Source organism: Chlorocebus sabaeus, chromosome 25 (assembly GCF_047675955.1).
Source record: "Chlorocebus sabaeus isolate Y175 chromosome 25, mChlSab1.0.hap1, whole genome shotgun sequence".
Taxonomy (NCBI): domain Eukaryota; kingdom Metazoa; phylum Chordata; class Mammalia; order Primates; family Cercopithecidae; genus Chlorocebus; species Chlorocebus sabaeus.
In genome coordinates, this window is record NC_132928.1 from 17,471,893 (window position 1) to 17,497,426 (window position 25,534).

The window sequence follows — 25,534 nt, forward strand, 5'->3', positions numbered from 1 at the left end:
CATTAAGAGAAATACAAATCAAAACCACAGTGAGATATCATCTCACGCTAGTCAGAATGGCAATTATTTAAAAAGTCAAGAAACAACAGATGCTGGCAAGGCTGCGGAGAGACAAGAATAGTTTTACACTGTTGGTGAGAATATAAATTAATTCAACCATTGTGGAAAACAGTGTGGCGCTTCCTCAAAAGACCTAGAACCAGAAACACCATTTGACCCAGCAAACCCATTACTGGGTATATACCCAAAAGAATATAAATCATTTTATTACAAAGATACATGCATGCATATGTTCACTGCAGCACTATTCACAATAGCAAAGACATGGAATCAACCCAAATGCCCATCAATGATAGACTAGATAAAGAAAATTTGGTACATATACACCATGGAATGCAATGCAGCCATAAAAAGGAATGATATGTCTTTTGCAGGGACGTGGATGGAGCTGGAAGTCATTATCCTCAGCAAACTAATGCATGAACAGAAAATGAAACACTGTATGTTCTCACTCATAAGTGGGAGCTGAACAACGAGCACACATGGACACAGGGAGGGGAACAACACACACTGGGGATTGTTGAGGGGGAGCACGGAGAGGGAGAACATCAGGAAAAATAGCTAATGCAGCCGGGTGCGGTGGCTCACGACTGTAATCCCAGCACTTTGGGAGTCCGCGGCGGGCGGATCACGAGGTCATGAGATCGAGACCATCCTGGCTAGCTCGGTGAAACCCCGTCTCTAATAAAAATACAAAAAATTAGCCGGGCGTGGTGGCAGGCACCTGTAGTCCCAGCTACTCGGGAGGCTGAGGCAGGAGAATGGCATGAACCCAGGAGGCGGAGCTTGCAGTGAGCCGAGACGGCACCACTGCACTCCAGCCTGGGTGACAGAGCAAGACTGTCTCAAAAAAAAAAGCTAATGCATGCTGGGCTTAATACCTAGGTGATGGGTTGATATGTGTAGCAAACCACCATGGCACACGTTTACCTACGTAACAAACCTGCATGTCCTGCACATGCACCCTGGAACTTAAAATAATAAAAACGAAGATGCATACACAAAAAATCAGTAGTCAGCACCCTTTGGCATGAGCAAAGATAATTGTGGACTCACAGAAATTACACATTCCCTTAATTACCACATGAGAACTAACATCTGATGTCAAATTCCTTTCCATGAGTTCACTAGTAATATATTCTCTAAAATGGAATCTTTCTGAAACATATTCCAGTTCAAAAATCTTCATGATACTGGCTGGGCACAGTGGCTCACACCTGTAATCCCAGCACTTTGGGAGGCCGAGGCAGGCAGATCACTTGAGGCCAGGAGTTAACCGGCCTGGCTAACATGGTAAAACCCCATCTCTACCAAAAACAAACAAACAAACAAACAAAAAACAAAAATAAAAAGAACTTCATGATGCTCTCTGAATGGAATGTAAAATACTTTAGTTTGACATTCAACATTTTGCATTCTTTTTTTTTTTTTTTTTTTTTTTGAGACGGAGTCTGGCTCTGTCGCCCAGGCTGGAGTGCAGTGGCCGGATCTCAGCTCACTGCAAGCTCCGCCTCCCGGGTTTACACCATTCTCCTGCCTCAGCCTCCCGAGTAGCTGGGACTACAGGCGCCGCCACCACGCCCGGCTAGTTTTTTGTATTTTTTTAGTAGAGACGGGGTTTCACCGTGTTAGCCAGGATGGTCTCGATCTCCTGACCTCGTGATCCGCCCGTCTCGGCCTCCCAAAGTGCTGGGATTACAGGCTTGAGCCACCGCGCCCGGCCTCATTTATAGCCTTTGTTTTATTTATTTCAACACTTGACTTATAGGTTCCAAATTATCAGCTTCTTAAGGTTAGAAGAACTTTGCTTTATACCTGAAAAATGTTTGATCAATATAAATATTTTAAAGCAACACTTCTCTAACCACATTAAGTGTTAAAGATTCAACTTTTTGAAGGAATTGTTTTTAATCCTAAAATGTATTTTTCTTAACTTTGAGTAAAGGCATTGTCATAGTTAACAGTTATTGACAGATAGGTAGTCCACCATTCACATCTAACCTGGTCCCTAAAAAGACTTAATCAGAAGTTAATATAATCGGGAATGTGTTACATATACTTCAGATGTTTGTCCCTTCCCAAATCTCATGTTACAATTTAATCCTGAAAGTTGGAGGTGGGACTTAATGGAAGGCATTTGGGTCATGGGGGTGTATCTCTCATGAACAGATTAATGCCCTCCCTAAGAGGTGAACAGATGAGTGACTTCTCACTCTATTAGTTCCCTGGAGAGCTGATTGTTAAAAAAAGAGCTTGGTACTACCCCTTTCTCTTGCCATGTAACCTCTGTATTCATGGGCTCCTCTTTGCTTTCTGCCATGAGTTGGGGCAGACTGAGGCCTTCACCAGATGTCTAATCTTCTAGCCAGCAGAATCATGCACCAAATAAACCTTTTTTCTTTATAAACTACCCAGTCTCAGTTATTCCTTTGTAGCAACACAAGACAGACTAAAACAGAATGTGTTCAAATAATAATACACTTGAGGATCTGTAAAGTTTTTTAAATGTTAAAACAAAAATTGTAGACCTAGACTTACCTTTGAAGCACTTCTTTCTGAAAGTTTGTGATTCAGTGTTATACAATCGAACAAAGCCTTCTTCATTGGCAACTGCTAGTACATGTTCCATATTGGGAGCTAAAGCAGAAATAAAGAAAAAAATATATGAAGAGTAACACAAAATTTTTTTTTTTTTAAGACGGAGTCTGGCTCTGTCGCCCAGGCTGGACTGCAATGGCACGATTTGGCTCACTGCAACCTCCACCTCCTGGGTGCAAGTGATTCTCCTGCCTCAGCCTCCCAAGTAGCTGGGATTACAGGCATGCACCACCACACCCAGCTAATTTTGTATTTTTACCAGAGATGGGGTTTCACCATGTTAGTCAGGCTGGTTTTGAATACCTAACCTCAAGTGATCCACCTGCCTCAGCCTGCCAAAGTGCTGGGATTACAGGCATAAGCCACTGCGCCCAGCCACAAAACTTTTTAAGCTTACTCAAAACCACCAAAATTTTCTTCACATAATCTCTTATTTAGAGGGCTAAATCGAGGGTTGTACTTAAACAAAACAGGAGTGGTACTGGCCAATGGCAAACAAAGGCATATGATGATGTAGGCCGCCAGCAGGCTGAGTCTATTTTTTTTTTTAATCATATTTTTATTTACGTATTTTTACCACAATCATGACTACGTAATAGTCTATTAGTTTTTATTTGTTTTTGAGATGCAGTCTCCCTCTGTCACCTAGGCTGGAATGCAGTGGCGTGATCTTGGCTCACTGCAACCTCCGACTCCCAGGTTCAAGCAATTCTCTTGCCTCAGCCTCCCCAGTAGCCGGGACTACAGGCGTGCACCACCACGCTTGGCTAATTTCTGTAAGGAGTCTATTAGTTTTAAATTTTCTTTTCACAACTTTTTCTCTCCTTTCACAACTATTATGGGTGGAGACAAGTACTTCCATTTCTTTTTTCTTTTTTTGGAGATGAAGTCTCATTCTGTCACCCAGGCTGGAGTGCAATGGCACAATCTTGGCTCACAGCAACCTCTGCCTCTCAGGTTCAAGTGATTCTCTTGTCTCAGCCTCCCAGGTAGCTGAGATTACAGGCATGCGCCACTACGCCCAGCTAATTTTTTGCAATTTTAGTAGACATGGGGTTTTACCATGTTGGCCAGGCTGGCCTCGAACTCCTGACCTCAAGTGATCTACCTGCCTTGGCCTCCCAAAGTTCTGGGATTACAAGTGTGAGCCACTGCACCCAGACTCGCCTTGGGCTCCTAAAGTGCTGGGATTTCAGGTGTGAGCTACTGAGCTTGGCCAAAGTACTTCTATTTCTGTTCATATATTCCCCAGTGAGTCACAGAAAGATACATTCCACCAGATCAAAGGGTATGTATCTACTGGGTAAAACAGTTTCCATTGTAGCTGAACCTTTGCAACCATCTCCTTATATTGGTTTTTTTTAAATGGTGCTATAATAATCCTATGCTTTAGAAGAAATATAGTTATGCTAATGATGCATAGAGATTAAGAAAAGTCTATTTTATAAATCAAAAGACAACAGTTTTTACAAAAACTCTAACATCTACCTAGTTTACTTTTTGAAGTATATTTGCCCTGTAAATGTGAAATAGATCATTTCTGTCCAAGCCTTGCCTAGAGAGTAATTCTCTTACCAGAAGAGAAGGTACATCCAAAAGGAGGAACTGGGACTCCTGTTTCTCCATAAGAAGTGTGTTCATCATTACCACTGCATTGATAACCAGTCAGAAGGGATTGTAGAGGGTATTGTGAAGACCATCCTAAAACAAGACAATTCCTTATAGAATTCCAATAGAGCATCACATTTCAGCATTTTTAACAAATCCAGAGGTAAATATTTGTTCTTAAGAAACTTTAGATATTAACATAGATCCACTTACTATTAATATCTATGGAAGACACCGTTTCTGGTATTTCCTTAAAAGAGTCCTAAGGAAAAAATGAAACAGCACTTCCAACTTCTGGGGAGGTATAGCTTTGGGCTTACTATCTAAAATGAAGACTCTCACTAGCACATTGAGATTAGAAGAAATAAGAGGCCTTTGCATATTAAGAAAGATCTTCCCCCTTCTCCTACCAAAGAGACAACCACAAAAGCATTCCATTAAAACTGTTATCCCTTTCTATTAAATTCTTATGCTGGAACATCATACAAAATCCAGTGGTCAAAGAGCCAAAGAAAATAATATATATCAATGCAACTACTATACCCAGTAACATATTCACCAAATTTACATTCTTTTTCCTTTAGTGCTGAAATTGTAGGAATCTAAAATGTTAATAGCAACACTTATAGTATCTTAAATGATATTAGAGAAATTGTAAAGTGAAGCGTTACGTACCTACCCCTAGAAAACATTTAGTTAGCCCTGGCTAGTGGCAGTGGGTCAGGCAGTCTTTACAGGGGGTCTTGAAAGATGGGTAAATTTTCACTGAATTTAGAACAGAGAACAGGAAACTCAGGGTGGAAGAAAAGTTTATTCTGCTTGGGTCAGAGATCTAACGTGCACTATGGTCCTACATAGTAAGACATCTTCAGAGATTTGTTTTTATCATACTGATTTGTGGTCAAGACATTTTAAACATATAAAAGAAACATTCAACAAGTAATTACTGAAAACCAAATGTTCGATAAGCATTGGAGGAAACACTGAGTTTACAATCTATTGAAAGCATAACAAACTCACATTTTAGGGTACTCTGAATTCTCACTTTTCATCAAAAGTACTATGTGGAGAATACATCCTAGCTTGACATAACCTCAGACAAATCTACATTTGGATGTTCATAGACATAACCTGAAGGAATCAATAGAAGGGCACCAAAAAATTTAATCCAAATTTAATAATTAGTTCTGGGGCCATCATGTCATAATTTCAACATCAGATATCATTGTAAAGGAGCCGATAAAGACCACTAAAATAATGCAATAGGCTGGGCGCGTTGGCTCATGCCTGTAATCCCAGCACTTCGGGAGGCTGAGGTGGGAGGATCACGAGGTCAGGAGATCAAGACCATCCTGGCTAATCCAAGAAACCCCGTCTCTACTAAAAATAAAAACAAAAACAAAAACAAAAAAATTAGCCAGGCATGGTGGCAGGCGCCTGTAGTCCCAGTTACTCAGGAGGCTGAGGCAGGAGAATGGCGTGAACCCAGGAGGCAGAGCTTGCAGTGAGTCGAGACTGCGCCACTGCACTCCAGCCTGGGCGACAGAGCAACACTCCGTCTCCAAAAAAAAAAAAAAAAAAAAAAAAAAAAAAAAAAAAAAAAAAAGAATGCAATAGTTACGTTGAGTTCACAAGTATTAACCTACAGAATAAGTGTGTAAAAACAAAAGCCTCTGTTCAAAGGTTATGTAAATATACATGTTTTGGAATTTTAAAAAAAATCAACTGCAAAATGCAAACTCAAAAGGGACTTTTGAACAACTTGGTTGAAAGAAGAAGATACACTCCAAAAAACCTGCGATTTTTTTACAATTAAACAATGACTTTAACTCTGCGTCATTGCCTACAATTAACATCCAAACACCAATGAATGGTGAGTGATTGGTCCTTGCCTACTCCTCTACTTATGCAATCCCTGCAATATACACTTCACTGATGAACCACCTAAGCTACTTTTGGATCCTTATTGTGTTATGAACATGAAACTGTAATGCTTACCTCCACAACACATTTGGAAAAAGCTATTATTTCCTCATTGTACAACTTAAGCCCCTAGAGTTACATGCATATATTCCAAGTAGTATACAAGAACATGAGAGTTTTCAGAGACTAAATTTCCAGATACAGCAGTCACCCCTCATCTGTGGTTTCGCTTTTTGTGGTTTCAGTTGCCCATAGTCAACGATAGTCTGAAACTATTACATTGAAAATTCCGGAAATAAACAATTTATAAGTTTTAAATTGTGTGCCATTTTGAGTAGCAAGAAAATTTCACACTGTCCTACCCTGACCTGTCCAGGGATATGAATCATCTGTGTCCAGAGTATCCGTGCCATATACGTTACCTGCTCTTTAGTCACTTAGCTGCTTTGTCTGTTACATAGTTGGAAGGTCAGTAGTAGCCTAATGTTATATCACAGTGCCTGCCTACGTCATTCATCTCACTTCATCTCATCATGTTGTAGGTATTATATCATCTCACATCATCACGAGAAGAGCAAGTATAGTACAATGATATATTCCGAGAGGCCACCTTCACATAACTTTTATTATAGAATATCGTTATAATTGTTCTGTTATTATTAGTTATTGTTTTTTTTTTTTTTTTTTTTGAGACGGAGTCTCGCTTTGTCGCCCAGGCTGGAGTGCAGTGGCCGGATCTCAGCTCACTGCAAGCTCCGCCTCCCGGGTTTACGCCATTCTCCTGCCTCAGCCTCCCGAGTAGCTGGGACTACAGGCGCCCGCCACCTCGCCCGGCTAGTTTTTTGTATTTTTTAGTAGAGACGGGGTTTCACCATATTAGCCAGGATGGTCTCGATCTCCTGACCTCGTGATCCGCCCGTCTCGGCCTCCCAAAGTGCTGGGATTACAGGCTTGAGCCACCGTGCCCGGCCTATTATTAGTTATTGTTAATCTCTTACTGTGCCTAATTAAACTTAATCATAGGTATGTGTCTGTATAGTAAAAAACACAGCATACATAGGGTTGGGTCTTGGAACATATCCTTCAAGGATAAGGAGGTACTATTGTACTCAACTACGATATACAGTCATACGTCATGTAATGGCATTTTGGCCAAAGACAAACCGCATACACAATGGTAGTCTTATAAGATTATAATGAAGCCTAAAAATTCCTATTGTGTCTTAGTTTTTAACAAAAGGTTCGAAAAGTTAAGAAGAAAAAAGAAAAAAATTTAAAATAAAAAAACTTATAGAATATGAAGAAATAAAATATTTTGCACAATTATACAATGTGTCTGTGCTTTATGCTGTTACCACAAGGGTCAAGAAGTTAAAAAATTTAAGATGTTTGTAAGTTTAAAAGTTACAGTAAGCTAAGACTAAGGTTAATTTGTTATTCAAGAAAGTATTTTTTAATCAATTGAATGCAGCCTAAGTATAGAGTGTTTATAATGTTTACAGTAGTATAATGTCCCAGGTCTTCACACTGACTGACCACTTACTCATCGATTCACTCACAATAACCCCGAGTCCTGCAAGTTCCCATTCATAGTAAGCACCCTCCACAGGTGTACCATTTTTTATCTTTTATATCCTATTTTTACTGAACCTTTTCTATGTTTAGATACACAAACACTTACCACTGCGTTACAGTTGCCTACAGTATTCAACACAGTAATATGCTGTACAGATTTATAGCCTAGGAAAAATACACAGCTTAGGTGTGTAGTAGGTTACACTATCTAGCTTTAAGTATACTCTGTGATGTTTGTACAATGATAAAATCACCTAATGATGCATTTCTCAAAATGTTATCTCCATTTATAAGCAATTGGATACTATATATGCATTTCCAAAACTCACCTGTCTGAAAAACCTGATGTCTCTGAGAAGGTTGAGGTATCACTTTTTTCCTTTCCCTTCATTACTTCCTTTCTTCCACTTTATAAAAGAAAGGCATTCCCGTGCCCCAATCTTAAACCTTGCATTGATCCAAAGAATAAAAACTTTTGGGTATCAAATATTTTTAAATAAAAACAAATAAACTTTTGGAACCTTAACTAACAGATAAATAATTCCTTCAATAAAGGAATCATAAACACCCAAATTCATCTCTTGAAAAGATGTACTTTCAACAAAATTTTACTTTTGGTTAATAATTACTTTTGGTTAATAATATACTAAAACTATATTGTTTTAAACAATCATATAGTACTAATAATTGAATTGAAAATTCAATCCATAAAGAAGTTTTAACACTGAGAGGCTTATGACAGAAAACAGCAATTTAAATACATCTTTTGACACAGAGGGGTATGACAAGAGTGATCAGTAAAAGAGCTTTTCAAGTATAAAATTAAATTACTGTGGGAGAAATGAAATGGAAATAAATTCAAGAGGAAAAAGCAGCTATATGGAATTTCTAGCAGTTAAAGAGTTTGTTCGTATGTTTCTAAATATTGGATGATGTAATTATCAAATCACTACAGTATCTACATTATATTAGATACACTGAAAAGAGTGATATAGCATTTTTATTTTAAAATGTCAATATTCCCAATGTGGTCAGAAATTACATTCTTTGCATTTGTTTAAATTTATGATAAAAACTTTTAGATATCAATTTGAAAATACACAGAAGAGTCATCAGATTTCCATTTTAGAAGGATCATTAGCAGCAATGTGGAGAATAAAGTGAAGACAGACAAACTAGGAGACCATTTGGGAGACTTCTTACAATCCAGACAAGAAGGCATTAGGGCCCAACCTAGGGAAATGGAATGGTAAAAATAGAACACATCCAGGATACAGTAAAGATGCATAATCACAGAGATTTTAACAAAATGTTTTGAATGTGTAACTATGAGGAAGATGAGGAAGTCTTTAACTGACTCAGGTTTCTGGCTGGGAAAACTGGTTTAAATAATGAGGCCACTCCCTAAAATTGGTAATATAGCAGGTTTGGGGGAGAAGTCGAGTTCAGTTTTGGGTATTTGAGTTTGAGATGCTTGTGGGATTGACAGTCTGCGCGATAATCAACCCACACAGCTTTTACAGAAATGAATCTCAGGTACATGAAGTCTTCCAATAACATCATTTTGTACAATGTCATTTCCTCATACTGTTCATGAGAAAAAAAATCAATTTCTGTTTGAGGCCACTGGCTGGGTGGAGTTTGTACATGTTCTCCCCATGTTCACAGAGGTTTTCTCCAGGTACTCTCGTTTCCTCCCACATGCCAAAGATGGGTATGTTAGATTCACTGGCATGTCTGCATGGTCCCAATAGACAATGGGTGTGTGTGAGTGCTTCCTGTGATGAAATAGCTTCCGGTCTAGAGCTGGTTTCCACCTTGTACCATGAGCTGCCAGGATAGGCTCCGGGCACCCACAGTCCTGAGCTGGAATAAGTGTGTCAGAAAATGAATGAATACAAATAATTATATAATAAAAATGGTAAACTTTACAATAATCATACAAATGAATGACAATAAACGATTTGGTATGAAAGGGCTCAGTGAGCTGCCATATTTGTGATTGTTTTTGAACTGGGTGGTGGTAGGAGGTGCTCCAATTTTCAGTCTGCAAACATTTATTTCTTGATTTAGCCCACCACTACTATGACCGAGGTCACTCACTGATACGCCAAACTTGGGTAAATAATTATCTCACTTGTTTTTATTAATCTTTCTCAAATGTATGTATAGCACACAATTATTTCAACATTTAATATTAAAAGTGTTTTGGGTCTTTATTTAGAAGTTCAGTGGTGTTTGTATGACCAAAATATGCCACTGGAACTTAATTCTTGTTTATATCAAGTAGCCTATGGTAGAGTTGGTTTAGTTATACATTGTTTTCCCTAAAGTCGCAGTTTCCAAGAGCCTATCTAGACATTAAGTGAGGACTTACCGTATAAGAAATAGAAAGTTGTATGTACAGAGAAGTGGAAGAAGCCCTGGTTATGGCTGTGATCATCCAAAGGAGTAGGAAGAAGAAGAAAAGGGGCCAAGGAGGGAACACCAACACTGAAGAGGAAAGGAGATGATTCTATAGATTTCAGTGGGTAACATATAATAGTGAATGAATTTCAGTGTCTATTGTGTAACAACGAATGAGTACTTGTGAACAGGAAAGAGGGAAGGGAAAGGTAAACACATGGAGAATTAGGAGAAAATCTGTCACAAAACAGTCTGAACAGCTCCCCCAGGACACACATATAGTAAGGTGTGGAGGTATAATAAAACCCAGGCAGCACTGTGCGTACTGTCACTCTTAAACAGAGGACAGAGAAGTTAGTCAAACAAAGTCCCAGAAGAGACAGAAAGAGGAGCATTTAGAGTATAATTACAAAGATTATCTATGAGGGAAAGAAATAAGAATGGTATAAAGTTTCAGATTGCTAGCAGGAAGCTGAGGGACTACTTCTCAGTCTCTTTCTCAATATCATTTTCCTAGACTCATCCCTGAACATAAAAATTCCCTTCTCAGGTTCCTTTTCCACATGGTTTCAAGAGGAAAAAGAACCTCTGGCTATAGTCGATGTTCACATGAGTGAGATTTTATTTCTGTCCAAGGTTAGTCTGCCTAGTTACCTTCCTTATCAGAAACTTACCAAAAAGTTTAAGTTGATGACACCCAAACCTAGCCTCAAATCTCTTATTGCCAATGCTTTAGCGTAAGAAAGTTAGATTTCTACATATTAACATGGGAATACGTTCAACTCATACCATTAAAGTGAAAAAACAGGACATTTTGATCCCATTTCTGAAAATAATAGATATTACCTCTAGTGTCGAAAACATCTGGAATAATATACTTCAATCTATTAACAGGGGTCATCTCTGGCGGATGTGGTTACAGGCATCTTTCACTCTAAATGTTTATAACCATGTAGTAAACGGGGAAAAAAAGATTTTGATCCTGTTAGAAGCAGATATCCTGTCTTCTCTGCTTGACTGAGTTCCTTAACAGTGGGTCATATTCACTGGTATATACCCATAGCAAATAGCTGGGCTCACTAAGATTCTACAACAAACGAATGAATAAATCAATGAGTATGAATTTTAACCATCTCAAATAACTGTTGATAGAAACATATACACACAAATGCATGCATTTTCCCGTTAACGCGCAATGGACATGTAAGCTGTAAGAGGCCTTGGAAGGAAGTTATTTCGACGTCCATGCCTACGTTACGATTTTAAAAGCCCGATTACGATTACAAGTGTTCCGAGGAGATGAAAGCACAGCTTTCTTCAGTAGTCCGAGCTAACACTAATTTACCCTTGCCATGGGAGAACTCAGAAAGCTGAGTTCAGAATTGAAGTCGGCCCTGGTCGGAGGTGGCGTGTGTTTCGGGGTAGATGAATCCCGCCAGCCCCGAGCAGCGGTTGGGACCGTTACTCACCATTTCTCAGGACGCCAAGCTGGGGCTGGCGAAGCACCGAATTGAAGAGCATCAGGGCCGGAGGAAAAGGCTCAGCTGAGAGAAAAGTCGTAGAAATGCCTCCAAGTTCAGCAAAAATCGCAGCTTGCGCCTCTCACAACACAAATCGTTATCGCCTCCAACTCCCGCCACTGTAAGCCCCGGCCGCCAAACTCCGCGCCAAACTGACGTCACGCTCTCTGATTGGCTTCCGAGCGACGTCCGGGCGCCTCAGAGTCATTTCCCCCTTCGAATCCCCGCCTCCTTTTCTCCCAGCCGCGGGAACCTGGAGTCCAAGAGCTCCTTGAGCGCCTGCGCAGAGGGCAGCAGAGGCGACTGCGAACCGCGGGGTGACCAGGGCGCATGCGTAACAGGGCTTGACAGCGCGCGGAGGAAAAACCAACAAGAAGGCGGCGGGAGAAGATGGCGGTTCTGGGGTAGAGTTTGCAATCTTTCTGACTAGGCTAGTCGAGTAACTATTCGGGTCATGGCATCAAACTCAACTAAGTCTTTCCTGGCAGATGCCGGCTATGGCGAACAGGAACTGGATGCCAACTCTGCCCTTATGGAGTTGGACAAAGGTATTCGAAAGAGCGGGCTGAATGGGTGAAACGGGCGTGGGGGGGAAGTGGCGCCACCACGTGGTGGTAGCTTCAGAGGACGCGTAGGCGCATGCGCGTGTCTTCGCTGGGCGGGGAGTGCCCGTGCTTGTGCTGGGGCGTGGGCTTTGACCCCTTCGGGAGGTTGTGGGAAATTTGCAGGATTGTTTGGCCTTACACCGGCTAAACAAGTGGCGAGCTCTAGTGAGAGGCCCGTTTTGACCACTTGAGGGAACAGCCCCCTATTTTCTAAGCAGTGACAGTGGCTGGTTTCTAAGAAACACTACAAAGAAATTGTGAAATTGGTTTTCAGTCTGTTCAGTTGAGACCAGGTCACCATGAAATGTGCTGAATAGTTAGTTGTCTTGCACCGACTTGACAGCGATTCATTTGATTTCCGTAGCTCTGTTACCTGCGGGTTACAAGGCAGGCTAACCATGGCCGAGACCATGCAAAAAGCCCTGTTCATTCTCTGCGGACAAGTTCCAGGAGTTCTGTTTCCTTCCTTACAGGGAGCAGTTTGGTGTAGAAGGAGCTTTGGGGTTGCACAGAGTTAAATTTCAGTGCCGCTAATTTTATGATTTATTTCATCTAGCCTCGGTTTGTCGTCTACCAAGTGGGTACAGTACCATTAAGCCGGCAAAATTGTTGTATTAAGTGACTTAATGGTATGCAAAAGAAGCATTTAGTAAATGCTGAAGAGATATAGATATGGATTTGGGACGCAGGGTCGGAAATTTATCAGTAAAGAACTCGACTGGTGATATGAAACCTGCTTCATATTAAGGATTTTTATTGTACGGGAAACATTTCGGCAGCTGGTATACAATTAAATCTTGATTAATCGTAGCCAATATATAATGTTGGAGAACAGGGCTAGAACTCAGAAGGATCTCTCTTTAAGTCCCCTTTGAGCCACTTCCCAGTTTTCTGAGTTGGATATGTCTATTAACGTTTTTGGGACTCTTTTTCCGTTTATTTTTTAAACTGTGAATATTTTTAGTGGGTTAATCTAAATAAGAGTTTGTCAGGCTCTTATAAAAGCTTTTACCTCCTGATAAACACAAAAATTTCACAACCCCCAATGGGATATTCCTTTGGTTGAGTCTCAATATCTTTAGTGCACCCCCATCAACCAAGAAAATGATGTTGAACTTTTCTTTCTCTTACCAAATCTATAGGGTTTTTCTCCTCTGAAAAATAAAATTATAATATTAAATATGTTTTTCTTTTCTTTTCTTTTTTTTTTTGGAGACGGAGTCTTGCTCTGTTGCCCAGGCTAGAGTGCAGTGGCGCGATCTCGGCTCACTGCAACCTCTGCTTCCCGGGTTCAAGCGATTCTCCTGCCTCAGCCTCCCGAGTAGCTGGGATTACAGGTGCTCACCACCACGCCCGCCTAATTTTTGTATTTTTAGTAGAGACGGAGTTTCACCATGTTGGCCAGGCTGATCTCCAACTCCTGACCTCAGGTGATTCCTCCGCCTCGGCCTTCCAAACTGCTGGGATTACAGGCATGAGCCACTGCGCCCGGCCTTAAATGTGTTTTTCAAACACTTTCCTCCTCATTCTGATACATCTCTTTCTTATTCCCCAGTGAAAGTTACAGGTCAGGATAACATCTAATATCCCTACCAGTTCTAAGGACATTTTCTATCCTGCTGGTCCAGCTGAGCTTGTACCATGCTGACAGTAGGATAGTGGTTGTGGAACAGTGATCAAGATGGGGCACTGAAGAGGAGTCTAGAATTGTTTAATTCCTCAAATTTTGCAGTTGTAAGAAAAAAGCCACAATTTTCCTTTTTAAAGAAAAGTTGAAATGAAAATATTTTATATCTGTAAGAAAGAAATCAGGTGTCAATCTTAGACACAGAGTAAGTGATCATTTTCACTCCTCCCAGCAATGCCCAGCATATTTTACAGATGAATCTCAGGCTCAGAAAGATAACTTGTTCTTTTTCATCTCACCTATAGTATCTTTTAAAGCTGTTAGGAAATTAAGTTATAGAAATAGCCAGTTTCATGTAGAATATAGTTGAGTATTTTAAATATTGAGTCATTTCATCTTGTACCTGTTAAAGTACTTTTGTGAGCTAAAGGTCAGAAGGCTACAAGTTACAACTCTTTTTTCGTTCCCAAACTCCAAGGAATGCTGTTTCTGAAATATCTCCCCTACCTCAGCACAGACACTCAGACACATGACTTATTTGATCAGGCTTTGTACTAGGAACATGGCAGTTAATGAAACAAAACAAAACTCCTACCCTTATAGAGCTTACATTCTAGACAGCAGATGCAGACACTCAGCAAATACAGCGAACACATGACAGTTAGTGATACATATTCTAAAGGAAAATGAAGCAATGAAGGGGACTGGAGAAAACTGATCAGGGGCTGGAGTTGATTTCTTATTTTATGAAGGATAGGCAAGAAAGACCTCCTCAATCAATTGGAGGAACAGCAAGTGCAAAGGCCCTGAGGTAGAAGCCTCCTATGCATACAGTTATCTGGAGCACAGTAATAGACAATGAGTATAGAAAGATAACCAGAGTTGGTTGGGTGCGGGTGGCTCACACCTGTAATCCTAGCACTTTGGGAGGCCGAGGTGGGTGGATCATGAAGTCAGGAGATCGAGACCATCCTGGCTAACATGGTGAAACCCTGTCTCTACTAAACAAAATACAAAAAATTAGCCGGGCATGGTGGCGGGCGCCTATAGTTCCAGCTACTGGGGAGGCTGAGGCAGGAGAATGTCGTGAACCTGGGAGGCGGAGCTTCCAGTAAGCCGAGATCACACCACTGCACTCCAGCCTGGGCAACAGAACAAGACTCTGTCTCAAAAAAAAGAAAAAAAAGAAAAAGAAAGATAACCAGAGTCCAGTTCAGGTAGGGCCATGCAAGCCATCAAAAGGACTGGCTTTCATTCTGAGTGAGATAGGAAACCATGGAGGATTTTCAGCAGGTGTGTGTGTGTGACATGATCTGACTTTCCTTTGGAAAGTATCAGTCTGGCTAGTGTGTGGAGAATAGACTGAAGTGGGGAGGGTCAGGGACCCAAGTAGGGAGACGAATGAGAAGGCAACTATAACAATCCAGGGAAAAGAATATAGTGGCTTGGACCAAGGTGGTGACACTGAAAATGTGTGAAGTGCAGAGATTCTGGATATACTTTCAAGGTAGAGCCAACAAGATTTGCTAATGGATTAGATGAGGATATAAGAGTAAGTGGTCAAGAAAATTTAGAGGTTTTTGGTCTGAGCTACTGGGAGGATGTATGTATGTTTAGTGAAATCAAATCAGTTTGTGATATGTTAAATTTGAGATGTCTCTTAGACATTCAAATGGAGATGAGTAGACAGACATAAGATGTAACCTTTGAACGCTATTTTAAATAAATATTTTGTGGCACTGGTGTTGCTAGAAACACACTCGGGAAATGCTGCCATTCATAACCTGTTATATATTTATAACCTATTGTACTTTATTCTGAGCCTTTTGAGCAAGCATTGGTAGTAAGCTGATTGTTTCTGATCTCTATAGGAATAAGTGGATACTATTTTGAAGCTGACTCAATTCCATTACTTTAGGATGTAGTTAGTAACGGAAAATCATCCTCCATATGGTAGCCATTCATTTACTCAACAGATACTTACTGACCACCTGCATTGCCTCAGGCTCTGTACTCAGACTAGGGGCTATATTGGCAAATAAGACATCTTTAAGGAGCTTGCATACAAATATAAGGAGATAGACAATGCTAGATCAAATGTGACGCTGTTAGGACAAGAAGTTGGATTTTGTGCAGAGTGCAGTGGGAAGGCATTGAAAGTTGTAGGCTGATGGCCATGCTGACTGAGCTTCTGTAAGACTGAGCATACACAAGCAGAGTTAAGTGTTATAATCAAATACATTACAGCTTATGTTTATCTGACACATTTCATGATATAATCATTACTATACGTAGTTGGCAATATAAAGAATGCGTCTCACAAAAATTAGTGTAACTTTTTCACTAATATAATTTCTTAGTCTAAACATTTTTAGATCAGCTGATGGGAGGTTATCCTGATGATCTGGGAAAACTTATGCAAGATCTCTTTCCACCTGGGAAAAGAGGAGTCTCTTAAATGACATTATTCAGCCTATCTGCCTTCTGCAGTGTTGACCTTGGAAAGGATGAGGTGAAAGCAATGGGGAAGAGAGCAGTGACTCATTCCTTTTCTTGCAGCTGATGCAATGGGAAGGGAGGAAATATAGAGGGTAGATTTGTTACTAGAGGTGCTGGTGAATGTAATGCTGCGTGAAAAAGCTTGATGGTGTGCTTAATGAAAAATTTAGTTATGAAATAGAGAAATGATGTGAATCAGGAAACTATCTCTACACTCTAATTCCCCCTTAGACGCTGTCACCTCACCTGTATTCCAAAATACCTGAATGCTCAGACCATCAAGATTGTCAAAAAAGACCACAGATTGCTTTTACATTATCTATATGGCTCAGATGTCGTTGGTGTTTCAGTAAACAAATATGAGGCCTTTGAGGAAGTATCTTCATAGGCCCTCCTGAAGAGAAAGGCCTCAGCAGCCAGATTTGTTTCAGGTGACTAATTCCCTACCATAACTGATTGATTCAGAAGGAGGCATGTGACCCACACGGAGTCAAATTCTTTCTCCTAAGAATCTCTGCTGCCAGACCACACAGTCTGAGAGTGTTGAGAAGTGGACCTATAAAATCATGTAGAATTAGGCCGGGCGCAGTGGCTCACACCTGTCGTTGCAGCACTTTGGGAGGCCGAGGCGGGCGGATCACCTGAGGTCAGGAGTTTGAGACCAACCTGCCCAAGATGGTGAAACCCTGTCTCTACTAAAAATACACAAATTAGCTGGGGGTGGTGGCAGGCACCTGTAATCCCAGCTACTTGGGAGGCTGAGACAGGAGAGTCACTGAGGCAGAGGTTGCAGTGAGCTGAGATTGTGCCATTGCACTCCATCCTGGGCGACAAGAATGAAACTCGGTCTCAAAAAACAAAACAAACAAACAAAAAACATATAGAATTGAACTAAGGTGAGACTCTGGGCAACTTAATGCCACATAAAAACCAGCAGCCTGGTTGGTAATTCCTTCATGGGCTATGAACTAATCCAAAAATTCAAGTTTTTACTGAAACCCACAGACTCATTCTTGTATATTACTAAGATTTACTGTCTTGGAATTTGCAAAGTAAGTTATTAAATATTCTTAGAAGTTGGCATTCATAAACTCAAATTTGTTTAGGATTCTAAATTAGTATTCTCATGTGCATACTGGATGACGTTGCATATATCTTACCATGTACATTTACAGACATTTTCTGAAATTTGGGGGATGGATGCTGCCTTATTAATGCATCATTAGTTTTCACTATCATTTTACTTGTTTCTATTTCTGCTTTTTAAATATAAAAATTGGCTTTGCCATCAATTTTTTAAGCTGTAGGTTGTATGCTTGTGTTCATATTTCTACCCATGTCCCCCCGACACCTTTTATTAATGTATAGATTTCAAGATTTGTTTGTGTTATGGTTCAATTTCGAATCATCCTCATTTCTTAGCTAAAGCAAATGTATGTCACAAATTCTCCTAAATTGTGTTTGTTTGGTAAGGTTTTATTTGTGGTGTTCTTTGTAGTGGATGTTAGTTATGTTGATGGTTGCTTAATATCTTTTGAACACTCTTTTTGTGCTTAAGGAATGTCCCATAGCATGAACCTTGTCTAACCAAGGTAGAAGCAAAAACTCATTTCCTAGTTTCCCTTGCAAGAATGCAGGATCTGACTTAGGCTCTGCCAGTCAGACACACCTCCTTCTCACTGTCTGATTTAGAAGTTAGAGATGCAAGAAGGAAGAGTTGAACTGTCCACTCACAGTTCTGCCCTGGCAGTAGCGGTATTTCTAGTGTACAGTAGCAACAACAATGGCTACAATATTCCTAGATGACAGCAGAGCTCATTGTTGCATCTGGTGTTTCCTACCAAAGACAGGGTTCCTCCATCCAGTTGTTTGGATAGTGTGATATTAGGTGTTCCTAGAAATTTAGCCTTAAAAATGGTTCTTAAGCTTTTAATAAACTCATTTTCTGCCTAATAAGCCAGAGTTAGCTTCTGTTGCTTGCAACTAAGAACTGCTGATAGATGCAACTTGGAGATTTGTGCTGTTTTGAAAACTTGATTAATGTGTATCCCAAACCCCAAGTTTACCATAATTTATGGCATTCCCCTAATTCCCTAGAATTCATCACCTCAGAATTCCACTATTTAATCACTCATTTAAATGTCTCATTCTTGAATCTTAATCTCTTTCTTTCTAGTTGCTTGCTATAGATACATTTTAGCATAATGGTTAGCACTATAGCCTCTGGAGCCACATTGCCAGAATTTGAATCCCAGCTCTGTCATTTGTTAGCATTGTTGTTTCTTATGCAAATTGCTTAACTAGTCTGTGCCTGTTTCCTCACCTTTCAAATGGGGAAAATAATGGTGCCTAATTTATGTGATTTTTAGTGAGACTTTAATACATGTAAAGTGCTTCAGAGTGACTGGCACAGAATAAGCACTTCATGTGTATCATCATTATCATTATGATTAACTGCTATTTTGGCTGGTCTTTATTTTCATTCAGACCTCAGTATTTCACCTCTCTACTTTTCTGTACCTGTTTTACTTCTTTGTTCAGCTTAGATTTCATGGTCCCTCATTTTATTAACTTCATTTACTTTCTTACCAGTACTTTAAATTCACATCCAAGGTTCCATTCTTTACTATCCTTAAAGGCAGTCAAAAATTGCTGCAGAAAGTCATACAGTAGGGTACATGGCTATCATCATAAATGGCAGCCAAATACACACTGACCTTCAACACGGACCTGCAGTACTGTAATGTTTCTGCAGTACTACTGTGTTTCTTTGGTCAGACACTCCTACCTTCTTCAGTAACATTTCAGATCTTTTACTTTTCTAAAACCAGAGATCCTGGGGTTTTATGTGAAGTATGATTTGTAAAACCTGACAGTGTGTTCAAAACCTTTAAAAACATTGTGCCTGTCAGATAACAGCATTCTGAGGACCAAATTCGGCAGCCTAGTAGTTTTCTAACTCCAGTGTAATCAGTGTGGGCAGGCCAGTCAAATAAGTTATCAGGTGGCAGAAGTTAACTTGAGACTCTAGGTGCTGGCTGGGCACAGTGGCTCATTCCTGTAATCCTAGTACTTTGGGAGGCTGAGGCGGGAGGATCACCTGAGGTTGGGAGTTTGAGATCAGCCTGGCCAACATGGTGAAATCTCTACTAAATATATAATCTCTACTAAAAATATAAAACTTAACCGGGTGTGGTGGTGCACACCTATAATCCCAGCTGCTCGGCAGGCTGCCTCACAAGAATCACTTGAACCCCAGGGGCGGAGGTTGCAGTGAGCTGAGATCGCGCCACTGCACTCCAGCCTGGGCGACAGAGTGAGACTGTCTCAAAAAAAAAAAAAAAAAAAAAAAAACAAAAACCAACAAAAACCAACCCTTTCAAAGTTAAACAGATGCCTGGGACTCTGCCCCATATATTTAGTAGGTTTGGAGTAAAACCCCTAGCATAGATATTTTTCAAAAACTTAACAGATATTGCTGATGCAGAACAAAGCTGAAAACCACTAGCATGGCAAAAAGCTCTGCACATTTTAAGTGCAAAATAAGATTAGAATAATGCATGCTTTACTTCTGCCAAATGAATTTTGAATGAATAAATGATTTTACAGCCTATTTTAATTCCCCTGGTCTACATGCATGTTGCAACTGAGTTAAGCACTGTTTAAGTCCAGGCACAGAAAAGCAGGAGGGATCTGTTTTTGTTTTTGTTTTTGTTTTTGTTTTGTTTTGTTTTTTTGGTGGAAGAATACAAAATAAAATGTAGGTATGGCAATCACATCCATCCTTCTTAATCTTATCTCTGGGCTCACAGTAGTATTCTTATGATTAGTGGTCTTATGACCAGGGCATTCTTCCTGTAGCAAGCAATACAAATAAAATGTCTAACCCTCTTATACTAGAACTGGAATGTGCTGAGCTCCTGTTTTCCAGTGCTTACAAAATTGGCCTAGAGCAAGCAAGATGAGTACCATACTACGCCACCCCAGGGCTGTTGCTAAATAATAGGCCTTTAAAGCACTTTTTCCTTCTTTTTCACTTTAACTCCTATCCTTCAGAGCCAGCCTACTTCTCACTTCCTCTTTCCTAAGGAGGGCTCTTACATCAGAAAATACAGAAGAGATTTAATATTCTTTAGCTCCATTTACCCCATGGAGTTGTTATAGAGGAATGAGAGTCTACTTTATCTCAGATAAAAAAGTTTGACGATATTAGATAAAACATTCTCTGACTTCATTCAAAATAATCTTTGGTACATTTTAAATCAGCATGTTTAAACAAATCAATATGGTCTTTGGTTCTGTTTTTCAGGGAAGATAAAACATGATTATATTCTGTCAAGGAGACTACCTGTACATAGGCTGTTTCCTACTATGCCTTTTTCATCTCAGCCAAGGTTAATTCAATACAAACAGAACTTTACCATCCTTTGTATGTAACTCAGCTACTGGAAGTGAGAAGAAAATCAAACAATCCAATTACTGTGGATTTTCTCAACCCTTTGGCCAACACATACACATAAGCACACATCTCTGTTCCTTGTCTCTTCTTCTCACCTCCATCCTCAGCTATGTCTTTCCTCTTCTGTGCCTTATCTGTGTGTCCCTTGACCCGTTTTTCATATCAGGCTTTTAGAAAAGCCTTTAAGGCTACGTGAGCCACACTGCCAGCTATGTGGAATTACCCCTTTTGGCGTTGTGTATTTGATAGGAAAAAGATTTCTAGAGCTTCAGAGGCAGTTCTTTGTGTGTGTATGGGAGTGAAGGGGAGGAGGGACCAGATGAAGGAGGAATGTGTTCTATCTCAGTTAGAAATGTTAATTAATTATCCCATAGAAACTTTTATTATAAATGGTTATTAGGTTCCAGAGTACTATCAGTGCTGATAGTGCTATTATTTTCCTATGAGGAAATAATGTTCTAAGTACTGAATAACTAACATGAGTGCATTATAGAACATCACTCATTAGTAAATGAGAGGAATTACCTGTGCAGTTTTACTTTGTGGTTGTCTTTTGTATGAAACATTGTGGCAACTAGGAAGAGCCTTCAGATTTCCTTGTCTTTTTGCTTTTTGGAGACAGGGTCTCTGTCACCCAGGCTGGAGTGCAGTGAGTGTCGCGATACTGGCTCACTGCAACCTCTGCCTCCAAGTTCAAGCAATTCTCATGCCTCAGCCTCTTGAGTAGCTGTGGTTACAGGTCCCTGCCATCACGCTGGGCTAATTTTTGTATTTTTTTTGGTAGAGACGAGGTTTTACCATGTTGCCCAGGCTGGTCTTGAACTCCTGGCCTCAGGTGATCTGCCTGCCTCGGCCTACCAAAGTGCTGGGATTACAGGTGTGAGCCACTGCTCCTGGCCTCCTTTCTTGTTTTTTTAAGAATAATCAAAGGTTACTGGACGGAGATATTCTAAGATACTTATTCCTGTGAGGATATAATTAGCATTTTATGACTGGTAAAATACTAAACAGAGACATTTGAAATTGATGCTATTAAATCCTTACCAACGTATTCACTCTTAGTGAATTTTTTTTTTTCCTGGTTCAGCTGTGACTCCAGGCAGGATCCAGAGGAGTTTTCTAATCTCTTCTCTGGGTTTTGTAGAGACTTATTTTATCCTTCTATGTTAGCTTCTTAAAGCACTACATCAACCTTAAAAGGGCATAGGAAAGGGCGAATTCCTAATGAATTTTTTAGAAAATTGAATATTAATTCTTTTTTGTTGGTTGGGTTTTTAAAATTTTTTTAAAAATCAGATTTAGTGAGGTACAATTTGTATCAGATAAAATTCACCAAATGTATGTAGTCATGAAACCATGACCATAGTCAAGACAAAGAATATTTCCTTTACCCGAAAAACTTTCCTTGTGCGCCTGTGCAGTCAGTTCCCTTTCTCTAGCTCCCGGCTACCACCAATCTATTTTTTGTCACTATAGTTTTGCCTCTTCCAGAATGTCATATAAAATAGAATCATACAGTAAGTAAGTGTAGTCTTTCGGGTCTGGCTTCTTTCACTCAGCATGATTTTGAGATTGTTTTATGTGGTTAAAATAAGGTATGATTTCACAAATCACATGGTTTATTACCATACAGAAAGAGTTACCCCCACCTTGTTCACAATGTTTAGAGGGGGAGAATAATAAGACAAATCTCACAGGGAATACATTTGATAGACAAAGTCCATAAACCACATGTGAGTGAATACTAGTTTCATTTAGAGTCCAATTAGTAAAGTCTAGTTGTGCATTTAGGATGGAAACAGGCCACTGTGAATGTAAAGTCTAATTGAAGTTTGAGATGTACCTTTCTATGAGATGTTCTCTGGAGAGAGGATCTGACCAACACTGGAGATTTATGATGACAACAAGGTTTTCAATGCTAGGAGCCATGTCATCAGGGAGGGAGATTACACTCCATGTTCTTACCACAGCAGAACATTTCACTCACAATAGCAGACTATGTGTTTGTAATCATTTCAAAGCTACACAACAGAGATCCACCTTTGTTGTTGTATGCATCAGTAACTGGTTCCTTTTTTATTGCTGAGTAGTAGTTCATTGTATGGATATACCACAGATTGTTTATTCATTTACCAGTTGGTGAACATATGTGTTTCCAGTTTGGGGCTATTAATGAATAAAGCTGCTGTGAATATTTGCATACAGATCTTTGTGTGGACATATGTTTTCATTTCATTTGGATAAATAGCTAAAAGTAGCATTGCTATGTGTCTATTAGTTTACCTGTATTAAAAAAGAACCAACAAAAAATAAAATGCCTAGGGATACCTCTAACCAAGGAGGTGAAAGATCTCTACAAGGAGAACTACAAAACACTACCAAAAGGAATCATAGGTGACACAAATGGAAAAACAGTCCACGCTCACGGATTGGAAGAATCAATATCGTTAAAATGGCCTCACTGCCCAAAGCAATCTACAAAGTGCTATTACTGTCAAACTATCAACGTCATTTTTCACAGAATTAGAAAAAAAAAAACTCTTATAAAATTCACGTGGAACCAAAAAAGAGTCTAAATAGCCAAACCAATCCTAAGGAAAATAACAAAACTGAAGGCATTGCATTACCCAATTTCAAACTATTCTGTAAGGCCACAGTAACCAAAACAGCATGGTATTGGCACACACGCAGTCACACAGACAGCAGAATAGAGAACCCAGAGATAAAGCTGCACACCTACAGCCATCTGATCTTCAACAAAGTTGATAAAAATAAGCAATGGGAAAAGGACTCCCTGTGCAATAAATGGTACAAGGATAGCTGGCTAGCCCTATGCAGAAGAATGAAACTGGACCCCCTTCCTTTTCACCATATACAAAAATTAACTCAAGGTGGATTTAATATTCAAATGTAAGATCTCAAACTGTAAGAATCCTAGAAGAAAACCTAGGAAGTACCATTCTCAACATCAGCCTTGGGAAAGAATTTATGACTAAATCCTCAGAAGCAGTTGCAACAAAACCAAAAATTGACAAGTGGGACCTAATTAAGCAAAAGAGCATCTGCACAGCAAAAGAAACTATCAACAGAGTAAACAGCCTACAGAATGGAAGAAAATATTTGCAAACTACGCATCTGACAAAGGTGTAATATTTAGTCTATAAGGAACTTAATTCAACAAGCAAAAACCAAATAACCCTATTAAAAAGTGGGCAAAGGACATGAAAAGACATTCTCAAAAGAAGACATACGAGCAGTCCACAAACACGAAAAAAATGCTCAGCTTCAGTAATCATCAGAGCAATGTAAATTAAAACCATAGTGAGATACCATCTCACACCAGTCAATATGGGTATTATTGAAAAGTCAAAAAATAACTTGCCGGTAAGGCTGTGAAGAAAAGGGAATGCTTATATATGTGCTGTTGGTGAGAATATAAATTAGTTCAACCGGTGTAGAAAGCAGTTTGGAGATTTGTCAAAGACCTTAGAACTGCCATTCAACCCAGTAATCCCATTACTGGATATATACCCAAAAGTTCTAATTGTTCTGCCCAAAAGACACATGTACTCATATGTTTATCCCAGCACTGTTAACTATAGCAAAGATGTGGAATCAACCTAGATGCTTGTCAATCATGGATTGGATAAAGAAAATGTGGTACATATACACCATGGAATACTATGCAGCCATAAAAAAGAATGAAACCATGTCTTTTGCAGCAGCATGGATGCAGCTGGAGGCCATTACCCTAAGCAGATTAATGTTGGAACAGAAAATCAAATACTGTATGTTCTCACTTATAAGTGGGAGCTAAGCTTTGGGTACACATGGACATAAAGAGAGGAACAGTAGACACCGGGGACTCTAAAAGTAAACAGGGAGGGAGAGGGGAAGAGTTGAAAAACTACCTATTGGGTACTATGCTCACTACCTGGGTAATGGGATCATTCATACCCCAAACTTCAGCGTCTTACAGTATACCCATTAGCAAACTTGCACATGTATCCCCTGAATCTAAAATAAAAGAAAAATGAAAATTAAAGGAAAGAGCCAGAGGGTTGTCAAAAGAGCTGAACGGTTTTACATTCCCACTAACAATGTGTGAGAGTTATAGTTACCCCATATCCTCATTAGCACTTGCATTGTTGGTCTTTTTAAAGTTTTTGCCATTCTAGTGAATGTGTAGTGGTATCTTTTTGGAGTTTAAATCTTCCTTTCCCTGATGACACTGTTGAGCATCTGTTCATGTGCTTATATTTGCCATCCATATTTTTTCCTCAATGAAATTTCTCTTTAATTCTTGTCCATTTAAAAAATCGGTTTGTGTTACTGATTTACAACAACTGTGGATGAAGTCCTTTATCACATACGTGTTTTGTAAATGTTTTCTTTCAGTATGTGGGTTGTCTTTTCATCTTCTTAACAGTGTCTTTTGAAGAGCAGAAGTTTTAAATTTTGATGGAATTTAACTTACCACTTTTTTATTTTATGATTTATGCCTTTTGTTTTATCTAAGAATTCTTTGCCTAACCCAAGCTCATAAAAATTTTCTTTATGTCGTCTTCTACATAGTTTATAATTTTAGCTCTTACACTGAGGTCTGTTGTTCATTTTGAGTTAATTTTTGTGTATGATGCAAGGGAGGTTGATT

The 25,534-nt window shown here is 39.6% G+C and overlaps 2 protein-coding genes and 1 non-coding gene across 4 annotated transcripts in view; 1 reads left to right on the forward strand and 2 right to left on the reverse strand.

Moving 5' to 3' along the window:
• Window positions 1-11,853, reverse strand: part of DTL (denticleless E3 ubiquitin protein ligase homolog) — a 67,325-nt gene extending 55,472 nt beyond the window's left edge. The window contains exons 1-3 of the mRNA XM_007988509.3: window positions 11,640-11,853; window positions 4,234-4,359; window positions 2,599-2,697 (exon numbers count right to left, since the gene is read on the reverse strand). Of these exons, the coding sequence (XP_007986700.1) occupies window positions 2,599-2,697; window positions 4,234-4,359; window positions 11,640-11,691 (277 nt within the window). The 5' untranslated portion in view covers window positions 11,692-11,853. The remainder of the gene's footprint in view (window positions 1-2,598; window positions 2,698-4,233; window positions 4,360-11,639) is intronic.
• Window positions 11,854-12,020: 167 nt separating this feature from the next.
• The window catches only part of INTS7 (integrator complex subunit 7), an 88,235-nt gene continuing 74,721 nt past the window's right edge, over window positions 12,021-25,534 (forward strand). Inside the window, exons 1-2 of one of the 2 annotated variants that reach the window (XM_007988508.3) lie at window positions 12,028-12,094; window positions 12,179-12,238. In XM_007988508.3, the coding sequence (XP_007986699.1) occupies window positions 12,223-12,238 (16 nt within the window). In that variant the 5' untranslated portion in view covers window positions 12,028-12,094; window positions 12,179-12,222. Of the gene's footprint in view, window positions 12,239-25,534 lie in introns of both variants that reach the window. The other variant, XM_007988507.3, reaches the window with a different exon arrangement.
• LOC119619862 (small nucleolar RNA SNORA26) lies at window positions 21,966-22,085 on the reverse strand. Its single transcript, XR_005236306.1, has one exon. It is a non-coding gene; the product is annotated as a small nucleolar RNA SNORA26 (small nucleolar RNA).